Source organism: Lissotriton vulgaris, chromosome 2_1 (assembly GCF_964263255.1).
Source record: "Lissotriton vulgaris chromosome 2_1, aLisVul1.2, whole genome shotgun sequence".
NCBI classification, from domain to species: domain Eukaryota; kingdom Metazoa; phylum Chordata; class Amphibia; order Caudata; family Salamandridae; genus Lissotriton; species Lissotriton vulgaris.
In genome coordinates this window covers 1,956,966,391-1,956,979,288 of record NC_141687.1, presented here as the reverse complement: position 1 = coordinate 1,956,979,288, position 12,898 = coordinate 1,956,966,391, and the positions used below count along the sequence as shown (strand labels likewise).

The 12,898-nt window shown below is 43.5% G+C and overlaps 1 protein-coding gene across 2 annotated transcripts in view; it reads right to left on the bottom strand.

Moving 5' to 3' along the window:
- Nucleotides 1–12,898, bottom strand: part of WDR93 (WD repeat domain 93) — a 693,419-nt gene that overhangs the window by 148,162 nt on the left and 532,359 nt on the right. For both annotated transcript variants that reach the window (XM_086958144.1, XM_086958145.1), the window contains exon 15: nt 4,297–4,453. In XM_086958144.1, coding sequence (XP_086814270.1) covers nt 4,297–4,453 — 157 coding nt within the window. The remainder of the gene's footprint in view (nt 1–4,296; nt 4,454–12,898) is intronic.

The window sequence follows — 12,898 nt, the reverse complement described above, 5'->3', positions numbered from 1 at the left end:
AGCTTATGCAAGAAATCGTGATTTTAACTTACTGTGAACTTAATTTGAGTATGATTCGGTCTGTTCTTCTTCAACTAGGGATGGTAGGCAATCTGGGTCTGTCCAGATGAAGTTTTTATAACTATTTAAACTTGTTAGGTCTCGCATGCTGTGCTCTGCGAGACATTTAGTGTGTGGGCTTTTAAAAGTCCTACCACAGCCTTTTGGCTGGCATAGAGCGTGTGGTTCGAGCAGAGGCGCAATCTGGCTTTCCTCTCTCGTCATGGTGCCTACACATCGTACACCACTCGCCAGCCTGCTTTCACTTTACTTTTGCCGTCACGCGCGCGCACCACTCGCATGCTATTTTATTTTCTTTTAGCGCGTGCTTGTTTATGATTTTCTGTCTGCGCCCTCGCATTTTCGCTAGCGTGGCTTTCTCTGCCAGCTTTATCTTGTTTCTCTCTGTCTGACATGCTATCTCGAAATTCCCTTATTCTGCATCTTTCTTTGCGTCTGACCCCATAGCTCTCTCCATGACGACTCCTCTTTATACTTATGCCTCTCATTTTTCACCTGCAGTCACTCATTTGTCAGCTATTTCCGCTTCTCACTCTTTCTCAATAGTTCTCATTCTCTTCTCTCCATCACTTCCTGGTTCTGATTCTTCATTCATGCCCTCTTCCTCGAAAGCTTGGTCTGCCCACCTATCAGTTTCCTACGCCTTGATTTTCTATCTCTTCCCCTCAGATGCGCTATTCCTCACTTCAATAATGCTTTATCGCCATGACACATTATTTGTCAGTGTTGCCTCAGCTCAAACTCTGCGGCCTTTCCAACCTCCAATGTCGGCAAGGTCCGAACCTTGATAAGAATCAGTGATTTGTAGGAGTATTACCCATAGGCCTTGCTTATTTTTCACATAGTCAGGGCAGTGTATGAGGTAATGTAGTGCTTCTCGTTTTCAACAACAACAAAAAACAGGTCTTGCCTGCTTTCTGCATCGCCCTCTCTCCATCTGTAGACTGATGGCTGAACCTATTTTCGGTGGTCTTTGGATTCTGCACCCTCAGCAAATGTTCAGCAGGGGCCTGATCCTAAATGTCGGTGTTTGAGTTTCTCAGCGGGTGGTATATCTTGTTTATTTAAATTCGGCTGCAGATGTAGGTCATGTTTTCTAGGTTCCTCCAATTCCACTGGGAGCCTGCCTCCCAGCCTCAGGTATGTGAAGGACTTTGATCACCAGTGGAATTCCTCTCTCTCTTCTCTTCTACTCTCTATTTGTATTCTCTCTCTCACACATTTGTTTTCAATTTTCCTCTAGCTCCTTTCTCTTTCAATCTATAACTTTTCGCTTTCATACACAGGCTTTCTCTCTCTTTCTCCTCTCCCCTCTACTCCCTCTTTCTCTTTGTTTCCATCATTTATTCTCTTCCTAGTTCCCCCTCGCTGTCCATCTCGGTCACCACTGTCTCTTTCCATCTCCTAGTCTCTACTTCTCTCTTATCTCTCTCTGCCCATTCCCTCTCTCTCTCTATCTCTCTCTCCCTCCCTTTCTCTCTCAGCAACAAAAGTTTCTTCATTTTCTCAAACTTTACCAGAGGGCTTCTTTTGGGTAAACCTTATTGGCACCCGTGTGGAATTACACGCCAGCAGATTCCCAGCTGATAGACTCAACAATTTATTTTACTAAAGATGAGACAAATTATAACTTTGACCAATAAGCCTGTTTGAAACTCTAGCTGTGTACTAATTTGCTATACAACAGAAACCCCCTTACCATCTTTCGCAAGGCTCACAGCTGCTGTTAAATGCAAGTAATGACTTCATATCTCAGGCAGGTCACCTCTCCCTTTCTTCCTTCTGAGGGGGCAATACTGACTGCGATTCAATTGGGAAATGCTAAAAAAATATATTTACAGCAGAGGAGCACTCTGAAGCGTTATAATGAATTAAAGTTATTAATAATGAAAACCTCCCCTATGTTAGGGTTGTATTGTGTAATCTTGAATATACGGTCTTCCCACCAGCGCAACTCTGTTTTTCGCTAGAGGCTCTCTTCTGTGGTACACTACAGTAAAATATAATGTGAGTGGGTTTTAGGATAGTAGACGTTTTTATTTTGATGTATGCTATGTTACCACAGTGCCATTTAGATATGTATCTTTATAATGCATTGAAAATAAAATCAACATATATTGAAAGTAGTAATACCGGTTTTACACCTCCCTTGCAAAGTGAACGCAGCCATTCAAGACATTTCAGTGGTCGCAATGTATCAAAACAGCAAGCCCTCAATCATGTTTGAGCCAACGGTGAGATGAAAATGAAGAGTGATATTTTACTAAGTGAGATGCAACAACATTTCTTTCCGATTGTTTCAATTTTTAGATTACAGTTTGTACTGATGAATGTTATTACACCTGAGATGTGATCTGCAGCTATTAATGAGCATATAGTCCAACCTGGCTTTAACAGAGTGTTTGGGGGGGTGATGGGCTCAGGTTTCGCAACACTTGTTTTAAGCAATCCTACATTGCTGCTAATGGCCCCCGCCATGTTTTCTTGCTAATATTTTCGTAACGCAATATAAGCTTCTGGACGTCTATTCTCACATTTAATTTCATTAGCGAATCTGGACTCAAAGAATGTAATACGACCAAAAACCAAGATGCAAGCAAAATTGAAATATTTTAAAGGCAAGTACAACATTCATGTGGTCTCAAAACTAAAAATAACATCCATAGGAAGGCAAAGGTCCAGGAGGAAGTCAGTTACAGCAAGTAACGCGTCACCTCAAACACATCAATAAAACACAAAGATAAGTCAACATGGTCACATGGCTTTTTATGTTTTTTTCTTTCTTTAACTATTTCGAAACCAATTGCTTTATTTGATGCTAAATCCAATCAGCATGTGTAAGCTGGGCCCATGCCCAGTGCGCCTTCCATTAGAGGGGCGCAGATGGTGCCTGCAGCAGTCTTCTTCTGACCTGGCTTCAAAGAAAAGTGTATTTGTCTTAGGGAAACTTACTTCCCCAAGGTTGATTATTCACAGAGGTAATAAATATAATCTCGATGTAGGTGGATCTATATTGTATACCCTAAAACTGTTTGCTAACTCTCATGATGATCACTGCAGATCTTCCTTCTATTACTTATGTATTGTGGTATTTTTTCTTTCTAACTCTTGCAAGGACAATGTAACATTTGAATGCCTGTATATTGCTTTTAAATGCCAATAAAATAGTTGGAACTAAAAAAAAAAACTTTTTCAGCAGGCTGCTAGTGCCCTTGTCTGCCTTTTGACTGCTTTTCTTCTCATGTTTTTCCTTCCTCTTCCACTGTCTTAGTGCAAAATGCTAGTGGTAGGGAAAATGCCCCTATCACTCGCATTTTGTACTTAGACAGGGGAAGAGGGTGAATGGGACAACGCCAATTTGGATTTTGCCGAGGGCATGCTCTGAGCAAAGGCCGGCTCTGCATCCAATCATATGTTTCCATCCAGCATTTAATTTCTCCATCAGGTGGTAATAGAATATTGAATTATGCAGCTGATTACATGATTACTGTATTTAATTTCATTGCTTTCAAACCTCCTAAGTGATGAGAATGCTATCATAGGTATTAATGATGAGTCTTAACTCATAGCTAGGATGTCATTTGCATTGCTTGCCACTTCTGAAATCAGGAAGGAAACAGAAACAAGCATTAGCTTAGCCAATAGGTCTCGCCTTTGGGATCTTATAAGTGTTTAGCAATGCAACAGTGATGTTGGTGTACCAAGGATATTGTGCTGCATAAGTAAATACTTATAAGGTCCCAAAAGCGAGACCTATTGGCTATGCGAATGATTGTTTTTATCAATGCTTTCCTGCTTTGGTCAGTTAGATCAGTTTCCTAAGACTTTTAACTCACTTCTGTGCTCACAGTTACTTCCTTTGTATAACCTACTGGTAGAAGCTTTAGAAGACCAGTAAAATCCCCATTTGTGTTTGGTCACTGCTCATCTACTCAGATCCAATTAGTTTTTCTGTGCCACGTGTGTTCTCGACCTCATTTTCATTGTTTTTTGTGATCTCTGCTAAACTCTGAAATAACCCCACTTCATTCTATTTGCTCTTTCCCCAACCACCGCCTTTTCATCTTCACCATCATTTACTCAGTTGAGCTATCACTTTTCTTCTTCATTATGACTATTTTTTATTTAGTTTTACTTTTGCTAACCAAACTGTGTATATCACGTATGCAACAATGCACAGCTCTTTGACAAAATTACTATGACAATTCAATATAATTGAATGAACTTAAACTTTACCTGTGAACATCAAACATGCATTTTCTTTATCCAGAGTAAACACCGGTTGCCATGGAGAGGCTATTGTGTACGCAGGGGGAGCAACAAATCGGCAGACTACCTCTCGCTCAGCACAATTCATCAATTCCACAGCACCACTGCGGAAAAACAGAACAGCCTAAAAAGAAAACAGACAAACAATCAGGGCCCAGCTGAAATGTCAATTCAATCCCTGGGGAGGATTTTAAAAGCAAATGTTTGACAAACATTGGTCCCTCAGTCCTGAATTCCTAGGAAAACACAGAGAGAAGCTTTATCTCTGATTATTAGTACACATTTGACGGCTTGTTTCCGTTTCCTGGTCGATTATGTACTGTACAAGCAATTCGCTTAAGGAGTATGAATAACAAGAAATACTAGTCTTACTGACATAGAGCGACAAATACCCTACTTATCTCGGGGCTCACAGGCAGACAGTCATATTTTCTCACAACACATCTTTTATTTTTACACATCCAATAGCATCCGACAATTAAAGAAAATCATCCTTTATAGTTGTTTACTACTTGTCAGATCTTTGTAGGAATTGCTGCATGTGATGGAATAGTAAACATATTTATGGGATGGAGCAGTGAAACAGTGGATGCCATGAGAGAATTAAGAAAATATTCTATATCCTTTAAAAACAACAACAACCACCAACTATAATATATTCTAGTAAATATTTTTTAAATGTTGGCAGGATCCTAGTGGGATGATCAATAAATCCGCATGAAACTTAATATCTTTGGCTCTCGTATTTCTGAGATGCTGTCAATGCGAAGACCAATAGCTTGCATTTTTAAAGATTAACACCCTTAATGTTTTAATTTGAAATCTTCTAGTGTTTTTCTCTAGCCACAAGGGTGAGGCAGTCACTTATCTGTGACAACAATGCTCCAGTGATGGCATCTTTCATGGATGTATGCACTTTCAATTATTATCCTTCATCAGGATGGGATCAAGCTGTGTGGCCTTCATGTCTAGTATGGCTTCTTCTCACACGAAGACCTGCTATGGCCTAATACAACTATATGGCTTTTTCTTAAAATCATAGAAAATACACAGCATACTGATCATATTTGCCACCCCTTGCATTAAGAAAATGAACATTTTAATTTCATCTAGAAGTGAACTAGAAGTTGGCCTTTTAGATTGGTCTCCTACTGGCATGATGGCTTGCCCAGTCATCATCTCTATGTGTATAAATGTCTACATAGATAGCCAGATGGGTGCAATTGATTATGCAGGAGAATAATGCTCCTGCATCCTGCATCCTGCTCCTAACAGAACGCTCCTGAGGTGGAAGCCGGGAGTTTGCCTTTTAAAATTGTTATTTTAATTATATTCGCTCTTTTGCACAAAACCTCGTTTTAAACTTGCTAAATTGTGTAATTTGATCTGTGGCACTCACCCACTTGTTATTGTTGGGGGCTCGAGACACAACTATCCACAAGCACACCGAGGGCCGATTATGGGGCTCTTCACACTCACAGACATTCTTCCCGGGGGCGACGATTTGGGCCGCCATCTTGGGGGAAAAGGCAGGGTTCGCGCTCCAGCGAATTACGGCCTGGGCCCTACAAAAACTGGGTAATTTCACCTGATTCTGAGAACCTGCTCCTAACAGAACGCTCCTGAGGCAGAAGCCGGGAGTTTGCCTTTTAAAATTGTTATTTTAATTGTATTCGCTCTTTTGCACAAAACCTCGTTTTAAACTTGCTAAATTGTGTAATTTGATCTGTGACACTCACCCACTTGTTATTGCTGGGGGCTCGAGACACAACTATCCACGAGCACACCAAGGGCCGATTTTGGGGCTCTTCACACTCACAGACAGCCTTCCCGGGGGCGACGATTTGGGTCGCCATCTTGGGGGAAAAGGCAGGGTTCGCACTCTAGCGCTCGGGCGAATTACGGCCCGGGCCCTATAAAATGAAAGCCACTTCCCGTCCGCGCAGCGGGCGCGCCTATGGCGCGCCGGAGGCGCGCCAGAGGCAAGCCCGTCTGGGCCCGTACGGGCCTGACCGGACCTAGGGCTAGCCACTATGCCGGCCGACAATATGCGACATATAACCTACTCTAGGGAAGAACTCTTGCTATTACAAGACAAGAAAGGCCTGTGGTGCCCCCAGATGGACTGCTTCGATGAGCAATTTTTCCGATGCAAAAACTGTCCGGACCCCAAGCTTGTCAAGAATAATGATAAGGAGGCCTGTAGAGATATAGGGATGGCACTATTGAATTGCAGATCTTTACCAAAACATGCAGTTGAGATTAGTTTATTAATCGAAGATAACAACCTGGATCTGCTCTTCCTTACCGAGACGTGGCTACACTCAAACTCAGAATTTGATATTAACACTGCTCTTCCAAGCGGTTTTTACATTCAGTGCCAGCATAGGGAACAAGGGAAGGGAGGAGGCCTTGCTATAATCTACAAAGATACCTATACCTGCAGAATTGAAGATGGTGGCATCCTAGATACCGAAAGTGCCCGTTTTCATATCCAAATCTCCCCCACTAACTCCATGACCGTATTCCTTATCTATCGCCCGCCAGGTTACATAAAACAGTTTGCAGGATCCCTACTGGAAACTATACTAGGGACGGCAGCCCAGTCACCCAATTTTTTGGTTTTGGGAGACTTGAACTTGCATTTCGATGATCCCAGTGACAAGGCGGCCTCTGACCTCAGTACAGACCTCAAAGCACTTGAAATAACACTCTTAAACACAGAAACTACACATATTAAGGGACATCTGCTAGATCCCATTTTTTCCAACAATAACCAGCTTATGGTTAAATCCCCACTGCCACTGCCATGGTCCGACCATTTTCTGGTCCCTTTCTCTTGGAAAATTTCCATAGAAGAAAGAAGTGCTCCCCGCCCTCGTATATTACAGAGAGCATGGTCAAAATTATCAGTGGAAGAATGGACTCATGCCCTGGAACAAATGGCCCCTGTGGCAGAATCAGATCCTCAATAAGCAGATTTAAACTTTCAGAACTGGCTTAACGATTCCCTGAATGTAGTACTGCCCCTAAAAAATATCACAAAAAAAAGTAGTACTTTTAAATCGCCATGGTACACTACCGAACTGAGAGATCTTAGGAAAAGCTGCAAAAAGCTGGAACGTATCTGGAGGAAGGATTGGGCAGCTAACAGTAAAGCCTCCTATCAGGCGGCTTTAAGACTTTACAAAGCGGCACGGCAGAAAACCCAGGCGTCCTATTTTGAGGATAAAATCAATACGTCTGCCAACTCCTCTAAGGAGACCTTCAAAATTGTAAAGCAATTGCTTAAAACATCTACTCCAACCATCAACCAGGAATGCACCGAAGCTAGGTGTGACCTGCTAGCAGAGTACTTTGATACCAAGGTACAACGAATACTTGATAGCCTACCACAGACTATCCCCATTGCAGGTGATGAAGCCTTCTTGGTCCCGATTAATGCACCCCGGCTGGATGCCCAATAGATGCATCTCTTATGGATGACTTCCGTAACACGCTCTCTGCGGTGAAGAGTGGCTCTCCATCCGATCCAGCACCCATGTATATTCTCAAAGAAGCAGCAGATACCATTGCCATCCTCGCAACGGAATTATTAAACGCCTCCTTTACCAAAGGGGTGGTTCCACCTAGTTGGAAGCAAGCTAGAATCAAGACACTCCTAAAAAAAACGGGCCTTGATACTGCTGACCTAGCCAACCTTCGCCCGATCTCGATGCTACCCGGTCTGGGAAAAATCGCAGAAAAAATTGTCAATCAGCAGCTCTCGGGGTTTTTAGAAAGTAATGGCTTGTTAAGTGGTTCGCAAACGGGCTTTCGCACAGGACAGGGCACCGACACAGCCCTTATAGTTGTGGCTGAGGAGGCGAGGTGCATCTTAGATTCAGGGGGATCGGCAGTTCTGATCCTCCTGGATCTAAGCGCTGCATTTGATACGGTGGACCACAAAATACTAGTCCACCGTCTTGCAAGGCTAGGGTTCGCAGGAACGGCCCTGGAATGGCTGGAATCCTTTTTGGACAAACGAGCATTCAGGATCTGGGAAAATGGCGTTATGTCCAAATCTACTCCCCTCCAGTGTGGAGTTCCCCAGGGCTCATCACTGAGCCCTACCCTGTTTAATGTATACATGGCCCCACTGGAGGCGGTAGTAGCCCCGTTCGGGATTAAATGCGTCACCTACGCAGATGACACCCAATTAGTCGTCTCGTTGATGCAACAAGTGGGATGCTCAGACAACCTCTCGGCGTGTCTCTCCGGAATCTTTTCCTGGATGACTAATTCTAAGCTCAAATTGAACGGAGCAAAAACCGAGATTCTGATCCTGGGCCACCAATTTACTTCCCTGCCCAAAGCATTTTGGCCGCCCTGTATGGGTGAAGTGCCCCCACCGAAAGAAAAAATCATAAGCCTGGGGGTATGGTTCGAGCCTGAACTAACCTTTAGGTCGCATGCCCAGAAAGTGGCAGGCGTATGCTTCGGTTTGCTCCGAACAGTGCGGAAAGTCCTCCCGCTGTTACCCTTCCAGTCCAGGAAATTATTGATCCCGGGACTGATTTTGTCCAGACTGGACTATAGTAATGCGCTGCTCCTGGCAGCTCCAGATGCCACCATTAACACCTTACAACGGGTGCAAAATGCTGCTGCCAGGATGCTTATGGGCGCCCCAAGAAGAGCATCCGCCAAACCATTGCTGAGAGCCCTCCATTGGCTCCCAGTACGCGAGCGAATATCTTTCAAATCATCCTGTATGGTCCATAAAGCACTCCAAGGCAAAGGCCCCCAGGCACTAAGGAGCCTGATTTGTACATACAGACCTCCGCGTGCCCTCCGATCGGATCTTGAAAATTTGGTCATAGTTCCCAGAGTTAGAAAAGCCCGCACGGGAGGCCGCCGCTTTTCTGTAAATGCGGCAAAAAACTGGGACGTCCTCCCGAGGCACATTCGCACTGAACCATCCCTCCTCAAATTTCGAAAGCTTCTCAAATTTTTTCTCTTCCCTAAAATTCTTTAACAACTCCTGTTCTTTTTTGAGTTTCTGTTATTTGTCAGGCAGCGCTGGGACGCTTACGGGCAGCCATGCGCTTTACAAATCCAATTTCATTTCATTTCATTCATTTCATTTCAGGAGGTCGGAATTGATACCAAATCTTTTGGTGCACACTTAGCCAGAGATGCCATGGCTTCTAAGGCCTTAGCTCTGGGCGCCAGGCTTGAGGATATTTTTAATGTTGCGGACTGGTTCTCTGAGTTTATGTTTAAAAGGTTTTACTTCAAACCAGTCACAGACGTGGCATCCCTGGGGGTAAGAAAGGTTTGAACCAGCAAAATACTCGTCTCCAGTCCTGTCATAGAATTAAATTTTCCTAGCAATTGTGACATGAAGTTTAATTCTATTAAAGAAACAGAGGCAAGGATTATCCCAACCTCCCAAATGTGTAAACTGGCAACTAAAAATAATAGGACTATTTTTTGTTGGGGTATATTTTCTCTTTGTCAGTTAAATACAGTTTCTGCATTGAATGTCTTGGACAAACGTCAGGTGTAATGGCAAATAATATTGTGTTGGGGGGTGGAGAACTAGAGGAGATGACAGGAAGTATGTGCAGAAGGAGAGAGAGAGAATAGATTGCACTGAAGAGGAAACTGATGATGTGTGAGATATTCGGATGGAGGATTTCAGAGAGATGTGTGGAGAGGAACATGGTTTAAGTGTCTGACATAGTAAGAGATAGATAAAGAAAGTGCTGGGAATGAGAGAATGGGAGTGAGTGAGTACTCTGAAGACAACTTCACCTTATAGAATAAAACATTCTCAAGTTTAGTTATTCATTAACATGTTTGTTACTTATTTATATGATACTGCTAACAAGCATTGGAAAATTCAATAAGTGTGTCTTGTTTTAGGCATACGCCCTTTGTAGGATAATGGGCCTGGATGCACCTGGATATTAATCAAGTGACATCCTCAGTAAAGCACGGATTTTTATTTACAAATTTTAATCCACACCCTTCATTGCGTATACCACATACTTCAAAAAAATGGATTGTTAAGCCTCTTTGGCATATATATGGCACACACGCTTCAGACATAATAGTGCAGAAAGAATAAAAATAGATATACGACAGTTGAAAAACTGAGCCAGTGATAAACAGAGAGCCTGGTAAAAAATAGATAAAGCTCATGGAAAGATGAGAATGAAAAGAAACCCTGGAAAGCAAGACGCACCCAGAGTGACTCCCATATTTCTCTATTTTGTGAAAAAGTAGAAGTATGGTCCGTCACATAGAGGAGAATGTCATCTGCATAGAGGGATATCTTCTCCTTCATACCCTCTCCTGGAGTAATTTGAAAGCATTGAATCCTGGGATGCGCACAGATAGTGCAGGCCATGGACTTCATAGTGAGTGCAAAAAGGAGTGGGGAAAGAGGGCATCCCTGTCATGTTCCGCAACCAATTAGGAAGCCTGACAATGCTTTACCATTTACTTTCACCTACGCTATTGGTTTGTCATATAATAATGTTAAACATCTCTGAAATTTAGGTCACACCTCGAATTTAGTGAGCGTACAGTCCAGGAGTGGCCAATGTACTGCATCGAAAGCTTTTTCCGTGTCCAATGTCAGAAATTTGTGTGTGCGTCACGGTCCTTCACTCTCATGAGCCAGTTGTGTGTTCTACGTAGGTTCAGCAGGGTGGCAAGGCCCGGCATAAACCCAGACTGGTCATTGTGAATAAGGGAGGGGATGTGTTTTAAGAGGCGTCTGGCCAGAACTGTTGCTAGAATCTTGACCTCAGTTTTTGATTGGGCAGGGAGATGACCGTAATTGTGGATGTCGAAATCTGAACGTCCAGGGGAACAGTACCCTCTTTATATGCATCCTGTTATAAACCCAGTATGTGAGGGCCCAGTAGATCTATGCAACGTTTATATAATTACGCTGGGGATACCGTTTTGTCCCAGGGTCCTACCTAGGCGTAGATTAGAGACTGCCTCTTGTATTTCTGTTAACCCTAAATCATTCTCTAACCCCTTGGTCTCCTCTTCTCTCAATTTTGGGGTCGGTATGGCCACAAGGTAGTATTATATTTCTGTGGGGCTCCTGTGTGGGCGAGCCACAAAAAAATTAATATAATACTCTGTAAATGCATTTGCAATGTGTTCGTCCGTAGTCACTCCTGCGTCGTTGGTAATTTTCTGCACCCATTTTGCCTGTAGCTCTTTCTTGCTAAGTCAGGTAATAAGTTGTCCAACTTTGTCTTTGACTCTATAGAGTCGATGCAAAGATGCCAGTCTCTGTTTCCTGGCAGAATCTCTTGCTAGGTCACGATATTCCTGTCTCAGTACTTTGAGCTGTCTGTCGACCACACTGTCTGGCTTTTCAATGGCCTGCTTCTCGAGGCAAAGTATCTGTTGTTTGAGGAATTCTAGTTTCTCAATTCCCTTCTTTTTTTCCCTCAGTCAATCCGGTATTGAGCACTATGACTCAGCACCATTTTATAAGCCTCCCATAGTATAACCCTGGAAGCAACTGAATATTAGTTTTCTGAAAAGAAGACTTCGGTTACTGCTGGTATACCCCGCAGGATCTTTTCATCCAAGGTCCTAGGCATTAGGCCTACATACCACCTTGCTCCCAGTCATATCAGGACAGGGGAGTGGTCAGACAGGCCCCTATCGAGATTTTTCGCATTCCCAATTTCTCCTACCTCACCCCGTGGTACAAACATGTAATCCAGTCTGGAATACACTCCATGAGACCCTTAAAAATAGGAATATTGTCTGTCTTGAGGGTGTTGATGGCGCCATAAGTCATTAAGACCGAAACTGCTAGCAAAGCGCCAAAACGGGGTGGTGCCCGTCGGTCCCCCGCTAACCCCAGAGTAGTCCAGTGATGTATGCATTACATCACTGAAGTCACTCCCCACCACATTTAGTGACAAGGACGTATCCAGGAGTATATCCGCCACTTTAGCCGAGATTGGGGCCAGAAGTCGGGGTGGTGCATAAAGGAATATCAGGGTAATGTCGTGCCTGCCCTACATCCCAGTGACTCCTACAAAGCATCCTTGAAGGTCCATCCAGCTCCACACACTTCAAAAGAAGGGGACTTTTAAATTAGGATAGCCACTCCCTGGGGTCCGGAGGTGTAGCCTTGGTTCTCTACAAGGACCCACCACTGACCGCTCCTCAATCGCTGCTCCCGCCTTTTCCAGTGATTGGAAGAAATGGGCTTTACAGATACATAACCTTCAACTTTGCAGAAAACAGTAACATATACTGCAGCTGGAGGTCCCTCAGTTTAACTTTCATAGAATCAACTATAGTCTGGAAATATCATAATCTTAGAATATCATATCTGATTTTGCCCTTTTGGCACACCTCCCTCAGTTTCATATACTGGGCTAGGAAGTTGAAAAACTTTGCTATGATGTGCTTCGGTTATGCCCCCGGGATGGTTTTGTAGTCTATGCCCGGTGGGATTACAAATCAGGCTTAAAAGCGTTCTGGTGGAATAGTATCCTTTAGCCAGCCTGCCAAGAAAGCTGGTACGTTGGCTCCCTCT